The 14892-nt window shown below is 41.7% G+C and overlaps 2 protein-coding genes across 9 annotated transcripts in view; one reads left to right on the top strand and one right to left on the bottom strand.

The window, feature by feature from the left end:
- cfap94 (cilia and flagella associated protein 94) lies at positions 1 to 6681 on the top strand. Of its 5 annotated transcripts, none has more exons than XM_031306505.2 (17): positions 13 to 84; positions 407 to 424; positions 678 to 759; positions 930 to 1018; positions 1250 to 1354; positions 1634 to 1771; positions 2432 to 2566; positions 2776 to 2879; positions 3077 to 3235; positions 3336 to 3456; positions 3563 to 3653; positions 3860 to 4032; positions 4123 to 4282; positions 4738 to 4952; positions 5052 to 5210; positions 6138 to 6251; positions 6349 to 6681. In XM_031306505.2, the coding sequence occupies exons 1-17, from the start codon at positions 28 to 30 to the stop codon at positions 6622 to 6624; spliced, it is 2196 nt and encodes a 731-aa protein (XP_031162365.1). In that variant the 5' UTR covers positions 13 to 27; the 3' UTR covers positions 6625 to 6681. The 5 variants fall into 5 exon arrangements, with proteins under 5 accessions (XP_031162362.1, XP_031162365.1, XP_031162363.1 ...); XM_031306503.2 differs by having other exon boundaries at positions 3563 to 3713; XM_031306504.2 differs by having other exon boundaries at positions 3336 to 3489.
- Positions 6682 to 6730: 49 nt separating this feature from the next.
- Positions 6731 to 14892, bottom strand: part of LOC116054771 (lymphoid-restricted membrane protein) — a 35739-nt gene continuing 27577 nt past the window's right edge. For all 4 annotated transcript variants that reach the window (XM_035995868.1, XM_035995869.1, XM_031306498.2 and 1 more), the window contains 10 exons: positions 14450 to 14590; positions 13821 to 13955; positions 13523 to 13670; positions 12636 to 12676; positions 12459 to 12527; positions 12182 to 12240; positions 11024 to 11122; positions 9855 to 9983; positions 8189 to 8343; positions 6731 to 7816 (listed from right to left, as the gene is read on the bottom strand). In XM_035995868.1, the coding sequence (XP_035851761.1) occupies positions 7674 to 7816; positions 8189 to 8343; positions 9855 to 9983; positions 11024 to 11122; positions 12182 to 12240; positions 12459 to 12527; positions 12636 to 12676; positions 13523 to 13670; positions 13821 to 13955; positions 14450 to 14590 (1119 nt within the window). In that variant the 3' untranslated portion in view covers positions 6731 to 7673. The remainder of the gene's footprint in view (positions 7817 to 8188; positions 8344 to 9854; positions 9984 to 11023; positions 11123 to 12181; positions 12241 to 12458; positions 12528 to 12635; positions 12677 to 13522; positions 13671 to 13820; positions 13956 to 14449; positions 14591 to 14892) is intronic.

Raw genomic sequence — 14892 nt, 5'->3', positions numbered from 1 at the left:
GTCGCAAATTAAAACGGATAACCACGCATGCGCATTTGTTTCTATGGTTACCTGGACGCTGTAGAGCTTTTTTGTTTCAGCATGGTGAGTTTTTACAATGTTTTTCGACTAAATTACCCCTGTTTGGCCTTAGATCTTGTCATATTCAAATGGCTTAAACCGCATGGGTTAACACTAACTATAGTATTGTTACAAAACCTAGAAAGTAAGGCTAAAAAGACAACCTAATAACTTATAGGATATACACACCTCAGTAACTAGCTAAGTTACAGTGCGTAGCTTTCAAGTTAGCAGGAAGAACCCTTAATTTCCATGCTCTTTTTTTCATTTTCCTTACGATTTTTCCCCCCTGTGCCATGTTTTAAACCTTTAACTTTCTCTCTATGTTTTCTCCTGTGAATGATAGCCACCCAAGAAAGGAAAGGTATGAGCAAAAGTCAGTCAGCACATTTAAAATTGTACATTAATCTGATTACCATAGGTAATAGTTGAATATGTCTGCAGCCAGGCATAGAGTACACCATCCTAGTCCTACAGTAATTGTCACCATCACACTTGTTCCGTCACTGTGTGTATACCCCCACTTCCACCCAGTACTGTGCCCTTGTAGCCTTGTAATGTAGAAGCGAGCTATCCATCCCTGTTTAACACTGATTTGCTTTTGTGCTGGTTTCAAGTCATCAAAGGGAGGTAAGCTGAACAAGGCCCAGAAGGCGAAGCAGCAGCAAGAGGAGGAGGAAAGAAGGCTGCAAGAGGAAGGTAAGCCTAATATATGTCTCTATTCATCTAGAGTGGGCACAATTAGGATATCATCTGTTTTGAGCTTCTACCAATCACTGTTTATGAATAAAAGAGAGATCCCTGCAGTTGTGTTGAGATATGTGTTGAGGTACTGTACATACACATTATATTGTGCTTTTGCTTTATAGAGGAAGCACGGCTGCAAGCGGAAAAAGAAGAGAGGGAAAGATTGGAAAGAGAGAGAAAGGAGAAGGAGCAAGAAAGGCTTGAGTTAAAGGTAAGACGCCCCTATGAAATATAATTAACATGTCATTAGTGTCCAATGGCTGTAATATACATTATTACGTCATTCTTTTCCCTTCTTAAACAAACTCTTCTGATTGAAGAAAAGAACTGTAAACACTAAAAATTAGACAACTCTATGGAAATGCACATTAGATGTTCACTGTTTTCTTGAGTATGTGCATGCTGCTGCTTTGCTGTGATCATGGGTGTTTTTTGCTGACAGGACCAGGAGCGCCGAGAAGATGAGTTGAACGAACTCCGCCATCTACTGGAGGAGAATCATACTGCGGTAACCACATGGAAAACTGATGCCGTGGAGAAAGCCAAGGTCTGTCAGAGAAAGACTTAACATAACAAATACAAATGAATTGCGATGTCTGACACATATATTGTTATCAATGGTCATTTCCCCCTGAGCAAACAATGCAACACTATGTTTTGTTTCACACACAAGCAGACACCAGCATGGAAAAACAAAGCTATAATGTTGATACACAAATGACAATCTTTTTTTCCCCTATCCAGACTAAATAAATACAATATAATATACTCAATACAAAAAAATCTTATGACTGATATTAACATACATGATGTTGTTTGGGTCCAGTGGGAGAGATACATGCATTGTGATGGCATCCCAGACCCAGCAGTACAGCAGGATCTTAACACATATATCAGCTTATGGAGAGATGACCCAGAGGTCAACATCACACTCGTGCTCAAACAATGTCACCTCACTCTACAGGTCTGTATGTACATGTGCACATGTCTTGCACTTAGTTGATTAATCAGTGAGGAGTAAATCGATTCCAGTTTTAATGATCAGTTATTTTTTATTAGCTATAAACACCAAATATTTGCTGGTTACAGCTTCCCAAGGGGAAACATGCTTGCTATTATGTATTTCATATATTAGAAATATGAATTGTATGGGTTTTCAGCTCTTTATCAGACCATCCATCCATCAGGATATTACTTTGGGCTAATTATTGTGTGAAAACGAGAGGCAAAGAATTAAAGAAAGGAAAAACACATTCAGTAATCAGAATTTTATAATAGCCCCACTAGCACAATAGAAAATAGAGAAATAGAAGATGCAGACTTTGTTTGTGCTCATTGACATGTGAGTGTTTGTCGATAAAATGTAAGTGTCTTTTATTTTGTTGTCATTAAGATTGAATTTTTCAATCTTAATCCTGAGAGTATGCATTTTTTCACATGGATGGCCTATAATCGTCACAACATTAATGATATGTTCTATCTACTGAGCAACTGTATCCAGAGCCACTGGTTGAAAAACTGTGGCTGATTGAAATTAACACCATTACTATTGTGCCTTGTGCCTTATGCCTGACACAAGGCATTAAATAATTATTAATAAATAAATTAATGTTGTCCCTTATAGCTGATGGAGGAGCTGGAGGCTCTGCTCAGAGATGTTACAGATCCACAAGAGTGCTACAAGTACCAGGAGGGCCTCATAAACTTGCAGGAGCTAATCCACTCTAAACACCTCCTCACCACTGAGGAGATCCTTAAGGTACACGGATCCTAGTTTTACCTGTGCTAACACATTGTGATGCACTTTGTTACTATACGAAAGCAGCTATATAATACAAGTGATTTATTATTGTGTGCATGGGTTAGTTTTTAGTATTTTCTAAAAAGGTTCAAGGCATGATGTGCAAACGCTGTGTGTAATGGCCCCTTTGGAAGCATTGTTTTTTGTTTGTGTCTCCCTTGTCATAGATGGCCAGTATGAACATCGACACTGAGACAGGCAACATGCAGACTGTGGTCAAAGATGTCAACATTACACTGTGTCTCTGGGCTAACCTCAAGAAGAATCCAAGGTCTGTAGAGGGTCCTGCCACAAATAGATTATCTGAGATAAATGGGATCATAATAGAAAGTGTGGTTTGTAAATGGTATTGCCTTAAATGTTAAACTCTTGCCAGGTGGCCCTCACAGTTCACAACACTATATTTGGAACATTCAAATTCTGCGCATGTGTTTAAAATTTCTCTTTCTTTCTAACGGGTCCATTCAGGTTTAGAGATTTAAACTTTGAGGAGGCTGGCCTGGGCTTTGAGCTTCCCAAACAGCTAGCTGTGAGCCATATCGCTGTACGGTTGCTCCACACACATTATGACCACCTGTCCTTGCTGGCCAGGATGGCTCACCCGAGAATGCACACACCCAGCCTCAGGTACTTATCTGATAGTGCTCTCAACACTGCTAATACAGAGATTCCTAGTATGAGTCACAGTTATAATAAGTCTTGACTTTTCTTATCTGTTTGGTCCCAGGTCTCTTGCAGGTGGTGAGGAGGTTCCAGCAGACATAGATGTACCTGAGCAGGGGGAGACAAAAAGAACGGGGGAGGTGAAGGAAGACATTGAGACCCAGCAGCAGCGAGTGGACGAGGAGGTGCAGTCCATCCAAGGCTTTGAAGGGAGGAAGGTAAGACTGAGTTCCTGGTCTGGGTTACTACATTCAATGTGATGTTTTCATTATTATTGTATGTATCTCACAGAGTGCAGCCAGCCTACAGTCCAGTAGAAACGGTGCCCAGCCTGCAGAAGGCAGAGTGAGCCAGATACAGACACAGATGGAGGCACTCAGCGGTAAGATGCCCAGCCCGACACTTCCCGACACTCCTAAAAGACAGCCCCATCACACAGGATGTAAATCTGCTGTCACTCAAAATGACTGACAGATCTTTTCATACATGGACGAGCACCATACACCACCTACATCTTAAGTTTCTGATGTTTTTTAATGTAGATTAAGATGTGTCTACAGCAATAATTGTTTTGTTTTTTCTTTTCAGCTGTGGGGGACTTGACTGAGACTCCCATAGTGCAGCCGACAATGATGGACCGCAGTGAGTGTATCCAGGTTGTGGACTTAATGCAGTACACACCTCTGGGTGGGGTCTTCTACTGTGACGTGTTTCACCTCCCGCCACAAGCCCACCAGGTCAATGGCTGGGAAATTAGACAGGTAAATAGAAAAGGGTTTCAGTGTTTGCTGCTTCCACCAGGCCCCGCAGCTAAAGTTGATCTCGCCTTCATATACGCCAATTTTTTCTAGCTGTTGGACGAAGGGCTTCAGGTGTTCCCGTACCCTATGGAAAAGTCTAACTTAGATGACAACGAAGCTCTCACCTGCCCTCCTGTCGGTGTGTCTGTGACGCTGCCCGACTCTGTCGTCTTCCTGGAAGCTCCCCAAGTGGCTCGCTGGGATGCTGCAGGTAGGACAGGCAGCTATACAGTATAATGCTCTCTGAAGCAGTGTTTTTATCAAATGGGGGTACGCATACCCCTAGGGGTACTTTGGAGTACTGCAGGGGGCACGTGAGATTTCTTTTTAAAATGTTAATTTAAAAAATGTGCGTAATATGCATAATTCCCTGAAATAATTATACTATAATAATAAATTAATTTAGTTATGGATTCTAAAATCCATGTAGTAGCATTTAAGGTTACAAGGTTGTTGTTTAGTAGATCAGACACTGATGGTGCAGCGCTGTAATGTACCTCTTTTTATAGCCTTTTTTTCTACCTAAAATGCTTTACGCTGGTCAAGGGGGTACTTGGCTGAAAAAATATTTCAAAGGGGGTACATTATTGACAAAACGTTTGAAAACCATTGCTCTACAGCAGAGAAAGGTGGACAAAATGTCATGGACTTTTTTTTTTTATCCAGTGAAGCAGTGGAGGATGGACAGTATCACTGACTTGTCTTATGAGGAAGAAGAGGCCAAAATCTCCTTCAAGATGGACTTCTTCCAGCCCTTTGTGCTGATGCAGGAAACTTATGCCAACCTTCCCTTCCTGAGTTGGGAGCTCAGGCCATTGGACCAAGACGCAGCTCTTTTCACCGTCAACGGGGCACTCATTGACCTCAGTATCACGATCCAGGTAAGAGACTGGAAAGTACTGTACGCACATGGCAGAAGAATAAATCGGGAGGTGACGCTTGACTGTTTTCATTTTTGTTTGTGCCTATTTGACTAACAGGGTAATCAGTGTATGTTGCAGTTGGAGCAAGAGAGAGGTCTCTCTCACCTCATAGGGAAGTGGATGAGTGGCCCCATCCTGCAGAGAGCCATGCTCAACGCAGGGATCAACATCTTTGTTAATGAGTACACCGACAAATACGTCATCACCTGCGGCAAGGTCTGCATCCCTAACTTGATGGCTTTGAGAATGGTAGAACAAGATACTAGATTTAAACCAGGTATAGCTTTGTTAACAATTCTGTGTTGAATACACAACCGGTGTTGCAGCATAGTGTCCAGCATGCCACATATCAGTGCAAAAGTAACAGGAAGTGGGAGATGACATGTTATCTGTGCTAAAGGTTATGTTTACCATGTTCATTATTTTAGTGATTTAACATGCTAACATATGCTAGGCTGTGGTTGATTGGAATGTTATGCAAGTATTTGTTCATAAAACACGTTTTGGAGAAATTATAATTCTGGCCTAATGGTGGTGCTAAATGAAAAGCTAAGGGATCACCAAAGTGAATAACAGTCATACTGATGTGAATGCCTGTAGCAAATTTCACTTTAAACCAAAAAAAAAGTCATCTAGTGCCTCACGGTGGCTGTAGATGAGGGCATCACCAAATTCAGTAGGATTCATCCTCTGGGGATGACGACTGTCTGTACAAAATATCATGGCAATCCATCTAACAGTTGTTGAGGTATTTCAGTCCAACCAATCGGTATTGCTGTCTCCACACTGCTAGCCTGGCTCTTAAAAAGAATTTAACTAATCAGATTTGTGACAAAAAGGTGTTCTCTAGCAGAGGAGGATAGTATAATTTCTGGATGGTTGTACAGATTTAAAGATGATAGGAACATAAAAAATGTAAAGTGTCTATAGTTCAAGCTAATCAACACTATGAGGTAGATGGACATAATTACTCACTTTGTAAACAACCTACTCACTATAAATTATTTAAAACTGAGGGGGGCCATTCTACAGAATGAGTAACTAACGTGGATTTACCTTTACTGCTAGTACTAGGTTTCACCCGATTACAGTCCAACATTTTCCAGTGTTATAAATGTGATGTGTGGTTTCTCACCTCTTCAGGACCCACTTACAGAACATGCTGCCTACGAACAGATGGCCCTCTTCGCCTCTGCCTGCGCTTTCACGTGGAGCAAGTGGAATGCCAAATGTGGAGCTGAGCATTTAGTCACGCAGGTATTCTCGCTCACACATCGATACAGCTATTTAATTTAGCATTCTACCCCTTTCCCCCCACCCCCAACGTTTGTACTTCTTCCCTGTCCTCTGCCAGGCGTGTGAGCACCATGGCCCTGTCCCGGTGCCTAAGGATTCGTGGAGTCTCTACCTGCTGGGTGCTCAGAGGAGTCAGAAGCTGGAAATCACAGAGAACAGTGAGGAATTCTCCCCAGATTATTATCCCGGAAGTGAGTTTCACTCCACCTTCATCCACATGCTCCAGGACAACATGAGCACTGACGGCATAGCCAGGACCAGAGAATCCAATTATCGGTTTGTTGATACAGTACAGAGCCTTCTTTGTGCCACCAGACCACTGATGTATTCATAACCGGTGTGAAATTAACTTGAAGTTTTTTAAAACAACAAATTAAAGACATTTGAAACACCTGAAGTTGAAATGTACATTTGGATGAACATAAGAACACACGTCTATGTAGAATTGGCTACTTTATTTGTGCAAAGTTTCACGCATCTTCTTTGGAACATACAAAAGAGTATGAAGTTGAAAACGGTGACAACCACAGCAAGAACTTAAAAAAGAAAATAAAAAAAACTTTGGTGTTAAAACTGTCACACTGTAGAATTATAACTTAACAAAAATAAACAGATATTCACATATCCCCACTCTAAACTAACAAACTCATATAGATTTCAACAATTTTTTTAAAATTTAAAATGAAAGATTTATTACCAGTGTTTATAGACTTAAGTTATAAAATGTCCTCTGCAAAATTCCATTAAAAAGGTTGGCAGTCCCCAGTTTCCTCAAGTGCATGAAATGTGTTTAAAAAGCCATGTGGCACAATTGGAGCCATCGTCCATGATGTTTGTCAATGGAAAACTGCACAGCGGCCCACTGTATGACTTGCTGGATCAGTGTTGTCATTCTGATGAAGTTGTGACATGATTGGTCAACGTTGTACCAGCTCTGTTGACGAATCAAGTCTGATTTGACGCATTGTGTTGTTGTCCGGGTAGACAGTTGCCAGCAGCACTGACTGGAAAACTGCGTCATAATGTGGTAAGGATGTTGAGCAGCCCATCTTAAAAAGGGCTTTGGTTTCACCACCTGAACAACTGCTTCTTCTCTTAAAACATAGACACACACACACACAAGACTAACTAATTTAGCAAACGTGATGTGATGCATAAACTCCTCCATGGGGTTAACTATCCTCTGAGGCCTGGTCCGTGCTGTCAATGCAAGTCTTGTTTTAGGAATATTCAGGCACCAGTTACTTCAGGCACCAGTAAACATCCCATCAGCCTCTGCTCAGGAGTGGTACACTGTACTTTCCTCATCACCACACCAGTGCACAGACCATTTCTTCAGAGAGTTGATGGGTGGTGACACCATCCACCCCCGGGTGTCAGGGGCTAGACCGGGGGCTGTCCGTTATGCCGGAGCCCTGTATAGGGCCACAGCAGCTGCTGGATGGTCATCCAGGAGTCCCCGGTCCCCACAGGAGCTGCATCTACCGCTGGCTGCATCACCAGGCTGGCCAGCAGTGCCAGGAGACCTGCAGGTGAACCATTAACATTTACCAAAACAACTATCCCTCGTGCTGTATTGGGAAAATGTCTATAGACAGCTGCTCTTACATTAAAGGAGGAAGAGCAGTTACTGTAAGTCATTGTGGTTGGAACATGGGACTGAAATGTATAAACCTATGAACAGAATGTGTTTACCCAAACAAAGGGGAAACTCAAACCTTTAAAACAGTAAACTCCCATATTGGAAGCAATGCAGATGGAAACCATAGTAACTCAGTATAGAGTGGGTCATTTATTTTTTTCGGTTGTCATTTCCAAGTACAAAATTATCTTTATGGTCTAAGATTGAAAACAAGTATCTTATAATAAGTACTACAAACAAACAGACAAACGTGTACCTGCTAGCACCACCACCATCGCCAACCAAAGCCAGAGACCCCTGCCACCTCTGGCTACTGCTGCTGCTGCGGCCGCCCGGGAAGAGGTCAGGCTGTCGGACAGAGACAGGCCCATTCCTCGGTCTGTGGACATAGGGCTGGAGGAAGGGCTCGGACTGGAGGTGGGCAACGAAAGAATATTAAAAGTTAGCACATGGATAGAAAATAAGACATGAGAATAACAAAAAATGGTCCAAAATAAAGCGAAAGAGTATAAAAAGTTAGCACATGGATAGAAAATAAGGCATGAGAGAATAAAAAAATGGTCCAAGATAAAGCAAGATATTGAATAAGTTACCAATAATGACTCAAAAGGGAAGGGAGTAGGTCACTTTTTTTTTTTTTAGTAAAAACTGTGGGTCATTTGTGGTAACTAATGCAATGGATGGCAGGCGGTGAATTAGCTCCAGCTTGGTGCGATTTAAAGTTGGCTTCAATGAAGCGCATTTTGCCACCCATCTCCAACAGTGTCAAAGATGCAGAACCATTAACATCATCAGCATAATGAAAAAGCTGTCAGCAGCACAGTTAATAGCGGTTGGCATGAATATGGATTTGAGCATTTAAGGGTAAGGCAAAGGCAGCTGACAATTTTGGCCTGGAATCTGTCAACAGAAGTGCTGCTTCAAATCACTTTACAGTCATTAAGAGAGTCAGTGCGAGGTTGCAAGTTTGCTTACTTGATAATACAGGCCTTTTGCATGCTTTTTTTTGGACATATAATCCACAAGCACCTCCATTTTGGACTCTCCTCCCTACACACTTACAGCATTACAAACAGCTCATCCTGACTCCTGAGCAATGTGGAGGGAGGAAAAGAGGAAAGGACAGTTCAGAACAACACATGATCCGCTTGCACAAAACACTTAGTTGCCCCACAAAAATAGAGAAAATAGTCCAGGTGTAGTAGTTTGCACATAAAATTGTTAAAGCGGCTGAACATGTTAGTAAATGACAGAAGACTATGCCGGGTAAAGATGAATTAGTTATCAGTTAGACGCTTTGTTAGCTGCACACTGCAAATCAGAAGTTGAGATCCATGCATAAAACGCAAATCATGGCGCTTCTGAAATCCCTCGCCACACTGACGTACACTGATCTCAAGACAGTGGAGTACCCTGGAGCAAAGAAGAAGCTAGTCCAGCACAGACCCATATAATGAAAGAGTTTCATCACTTAGCAGGTTCCATATACTCACACAACCTTTTGTAACTTTGTTCCTGTTTGTAACACGTAAGTGATAATGAAAGATGCATGATGCATAATTTGCTGCTTGCTTCTTAGCATGAGCAGCGATAGCCACAATGGCGGAAAAGCTACGGGGCGCCACCATCAGAGACCAACTTTGACAGAAAAATTTAAGTCACTGATGTCATAATACTGGACACATTGATGGCTGTGTGATCTGTGCAAAAACACCACAGGAATGATGTTTAACATCAAGGACAGACAGATAACAATATTTAATACAGCGTGTCACGGATGATCTCTGATACCAGACAACATTCAGTTTGCAGCTACTGGAATGTACAGCTAAATGATGAACTCTTCCACGTATGCAGCTAGCCTCTAGAACTCAGAAAGTGGTGCTGCAGTAGGCTAGTGGTGGGTATTTGGTTGGACTAACGTCTTGTGGGACAGAATGAGGGAGGTGAGTTTGCTGCCCAGCTCACTGAGACTGGACCTCCTCCTCTCTGCCACCGGCTGCTCCTTCTGCTCGTCCTCCGACGGGCAGTCGGTGTTGACGTAGGCCGTCCTGTGGGCATGCGTGGGTCAGGCATTCACAAACACACTATTCAGTTGCACATTCACATACAAGCATGGCCACATTACCACCGCGATACTGTATGTGCACATGCACATTTCATGCATAATGCAGCCAACACATATTCAGTGATTTACATTGTCCTGCGGTACACCGAGAGATCCCTGCAATATAACAATACATTCCCAGCAATCCACTGACATGCTCCAATATTATATCACGAACCCACAAAGCAATTTAATGTTTCATATATTTGGAGAGCATTGAAAGGCCTTCATTCGCATCATCCAAGCTTCAATTTTGGCTTAGCTGCTCAAATAGAGCAAATTCTACTCTCCTCTTCCAAACATTTGAAAGCTACATGATGCAGATAAAAAAAAGTCAACACAGTCTCTTACTTTACATTTTACGAAGACACAAAAGCAAAAATGTGCTAGATTTGGAAAATGACACAAAAGGATGTTGGCCTTTGATGAACACTTCCCCATGCGAGGAGGGACTAGATGCATGAAAGATGGCTGCTGTGTGGTTTGATGTCATCATCACGGATTCTTTCTGGTCTCAAAGCAGTCTAAGCTTCACTCTTTCCTTTACATTATCACTGTAGTTACAGATATTTGCAATTAAAAATGTTTTCTGTTTCTGGTTTGTTATTTAATTGCACTTATTTTTTCGTATTAGTGCTTCGTACACTGCTTTCTGCCAACCATTGAAACGTTTCATGCATTTTTCCTTTGTGGAAACAGAATTGTTAGGAAGGACAAGGTTTGATCAGAACCTCGGTTTTACTCTGTAATGTTTGCAATTAAAAATTATTTTGATAACATCCACTACAATTGATTACGAGAAACCACAACTTGACCACAACTAAAGTACAGGGACTGAAACATCCAAATATTCTTCATTGTCGATGGTAATGATGTCACACCAGAAAGCTGCCATCTTTATGCTTCTGGGGCCACAGTAAAAAAAATAAAATAAAAATAAACTTAAACAGCCAGCGTGGTTCCCTTCTTCTTGACATGTCTTACCCCTTCATCATGAGAGAGGGCTCTTCAGTGTCAACCCAGGCCGCAGAGCTAACAAAGCGCTTTAGTGGGGGGCGCGCATTGCTCTTTCCTGGCACATTCCTGGAAACCATCATTATCACATACAATAGGGGCATAACAACAACAACAACAACAAGCTTCATGTCATGGTATAGCAAGCTTCCCGTGGCTTGAAAACAAAAGCCACAGCCAGTAGCTTCCTGCACTTCAGAAACATAGGGCTGACCCGAATGCTTCGAAGCTTTGATCGTTGCCATAGTAATCAACTTGTAAATCAGTATTCAAATGCTTTGTTTTTTTATTTTAAAATTTGTATTATATATGCATTACCCAAAAATCCAGAATAGCCCATATTCTCAGACAGAGCAGTGTGTGTGTGTGTGTGTGTGTGTAGGGGCGGGGGTGCTTGTGTGTAGGCCTGGTTGCGGCCTGCCTCACTTCATCCTGGCACCTGGCCAGCACCCAAAACTGAAAGTTTGACCACGTAGGGGCTAGCAACTTGGCTGCCACTATTGGCATGCAAGGTGTCGAAAAAGTCAAGCGTCTGGAATAATTTCAAAATTTGCAAAGATGACCCCCAAATATTTGAGTGGCAGATATGGCCAAAAAAAACTGCTATATCACAAATCTAGTTTGGCAGATCACCTGAAAACTGTAAGTAACATCTTAACCTTGATAAAGTATGATTGTCAGGCCTTTTTAAATTATATGTGTATACTTTGTATATGTACAATTTATTTAATGTAAATGTGTGTCAGCAGCAGCAGAGTGCACAGCGGCTGGCTAACTGCCTGCCAGGCTGACTGACAGACAGCAGTTAAGGTAAAGTAACTGAACTAAATCCTAGCTCACCCGCTAGCAAAAGTCCATAGATGGATTGATGGATTCTCCAGTCTCCCATCTACCCCTACCTCGCCCCCACCCAATGTATTCGAATACTTCCCACCGAAGATTCAAAGCCCGAAAAGAGATATTCGGGACAGTCTTAGTTTTAAAAAGGTAGAGTATTTTGCACAGTCCTCCTACTTTTAACTTAAGCACACTCTCCCATACACATACAGTATTTTGTTTAACATCACTCTACATATAAAAGTTCAGGCAAATTCAACCTACACATTAACACACATACAAATTACCTACCATGGGGATCGCCTGGTCAGTCTCTCCGTTTCAGCCTCTGAGCAGTCTTGTGTTTTGGACTGTGGTGGGAAAAATCAAACAAACAATCTCAATTCATTTTTCTAAAACCTATGAAAATCTTACTGTACATTTTACATGCAGTTGGGCTCACTGTCGATTCAGACTTTACATTTATATATATTTAACTATGATCTGACAATTGTCATGCTTTAACCTGCACTGCATGTAGGTGGCATTAAAAGCAATCCTAAGAAAATGAAAATTGTATTGTTCTCACCATGTCAAAGTGCACGTTGCCTCCACCAGAGCGTGGGATTGTTGCTATGCTGACCCGCCGAGTTGACGACTGTTGAGGGAAAAAACAAACTTCATAAACAGATATGAACATTAAGAACATCATCAGTCCTGAGTAAAGGTGAATGATAAAATCATATGTAACTCAGGTGCAGCTGACCTTGTAGTACTGTGTTGTCGGCTTCTTGCCACGAAAGTCATCTGGAAAGAGGAACAGTTTAGTTGCCGTATGTATGTATGTATGTATGTATGTGTGTGTGTGTGTATATATATATATATATATATAGTCTGTGTGTATAGTCTGTGCATACATATTTACACATATGCCCCAATTGTATGTACACACATGCATACCATACAGTTAGGTGATATGGGTTTGTCACTATATTAAGCCAGTGTTATATGGAGGATAATGAAAATGTGACAAAAAATGACCCCAAAACGTACAAATTTCCTTTTGTTTTTTTGTTCAGGTTTATCTTGTTCTTTGTCAGCTGAATCAAATGCACATTTGTTTGCGATGTTGCCCGCTTAGTCGAACTTTTCACCCCACAGTCAAATCCATTGTTTCGCCATTGTTGCTAAAACAAATGCCTGTACACATGCGAATAAACACAGCAACGCATGTGCAGCGTTTTCTGGTTCCGGTTCTGACTTAACAGCAATATTTAAATAGGACTAATGCAACATATATTAGCAATTTATTTATTTTTATTCACATTTTGCTGTCCCTATTTTTTATGTTCAAAAGTGGCCAAGTGGCCAATTGGTTGCCAATTTCTGAAAAAGGTTGCCAGTGGCAACCTAGCAACTATTACTGTCGAGCCCTGGTATCTCAAGAGTCTTTCTGCCATTTCCACCACCATAACATTTCATTTGTCTGGTTCTAGAAGAACATTGTGCTAGTGGATGTGCTAATAATTGCCAACTATTAAGTATGTTCTGTCAAAATTAAGATACTGAATGTCAACAGAAAAGAAAGTAACATTGGTCTAAAAAATGTATTGCACCTTGATAGTATGTAACCATTAGGTAACCATTCCCTACCTCGTTCAGTTTGTGATCCAAACGACCTCTCGTTCTGCATGATGGCCTCTCTCAGCTCCAGCAGCTCAGCGTGCTCCTTGGTGTACATCCTCCTCAGGTTCTCCACATGCTGGATCATCACCTCCACAGCCTTACCAATACGGCTCTCCTGACATTCACACACACAAGGCTCCATTAAATCACCACAAGTTGTTTTTGTTGTTGGCGCAGGAATTAAAATTGAGTTCAGCCCATATTTTTGATCACACCACAAAACAGTAGAAACAAATGTTGACAACACAAACACACATTATCCCACCTGGTGAATAGCTCCTAGCATCTCAGAGCGACTGGACACCCTGGTCATGGACTGGATGAGGATGTCCAGGTTCTTCTGGAGCCTGTTGATGATCTCGATGGACTGGTTGTCGTCCTCACACAGAGGAGCCAGTGCCTGGGAGGAGAGAACCGAAGAGAGAAAAAGGATTAGGAGAGTTGAAGAGAAAACACAAAGGAAGAGAAAGACCAAGAGAAAAAAAAAAACCCTCACTGCACCTGACAGGAGAAATACGTTTACAGAGGATTTTCCACTCATACTCACTAACCCACACCTCATTCAGTTTCATTTACAGGTTTATTCATTCATTGTTATTGATGGAGGGTAATTATCAAACAGGAAAGCTGCAGGAACAAGATAGAACAGTCTTTCCTACACCTACAGGGTAAGTAGCCACCCATCGTTTGCTTTTGTTTACTCCTAAAAAGGTGTGCAGGACCAATTTTAGTATTATTAAAAAAGGGGCTGCACAAAGGCACTACAAATATTCTGTGGGTAATCATCACAAAGTGAAGAGTCCACTCTCCTAAGACTGAGAATGTAAATACACCCAAGTATAATTCTTTTGTGGAGAAAAAGCTGGAAAGTGACACACACATATGCACACTGACCTGCAGTAAGCCTTGGCAGCTGGACACCTCCCTGCGGACGTTCTCCTCAGCCAGGTCACGTGACCTCTCCTCCAGCCGGAGTCTCTTCTCCAGGGTGAACATGTCACACTTGAAGCCCAATGCCAGACGCTGGAACTCCGCCTGAAAACATGAACAAGACACTTCACTCTTTTCTAACATTTCCTTGTTTTGATTGAGATAAGAGTTTTCCCCTATCAAAGACAGCCTTATTGTGCTGGCTAAAAGTCACACCGTGAAACTCCCACACTTCCGTGTAGAAAACCCTCACATTTCAAGAGGATCCCATCAGTGCATTAACATAGGGATACAACTTTGTATTTGGATGGTTATTGTATGGGATTCAAAGAGAATCACAAACTCACTAAACACATTAACTTTGTATGTCTTTGTATGTGTTTTTTATTATTTCTGATGTATGCACA

Source organism: Sander lucioperca, chromosome 20 (assembly GCF_008315115.2).
Source record: "Sander lucioperca isolate FBNREF2018 chromosome 20, SLUC_FBN_1.2, whole genome shotgun sequence".
Classification (NCBI taxonomy): domain Eukaryota; kingdom Metazoa; phylum Chordata; class Actinopteri; order Perciformes; family Percidae; genus Sander; species Sander lucioperca.
Note: the sequence above shows the minus strand (reverse complement) of the source record. Positions and strands in the feature narration are given on the sequence as shown.

What these genes read in the sequence shown, in the direction of transcription:
- cfap94 (XM_031306501.2), top strand. Translation starts at nt 28, where the DNA reads ATGCGCATTTGTTTCTATGGTTACCTGGACGCTGTAGAGCTTTTTTGT. An exon ending in ATGCACACACCCAGCCTCAG is followed by an intron (nt 3,236 to 3,335) that starts GTACTTATCTGA and finishes GTTTGGTCCCAG; the next exon opens with GTCTCTTGCAGGTGGTGAGG. An exon ending in ACCTCAGTATCACGATCCAG is followed by an intron (nt 4,953 to 5,051) that starts GTAAGAGACTGG and finishes TTTGACTAACAG; the next exon opens with GGTAATCAGTGTATGTTGCA.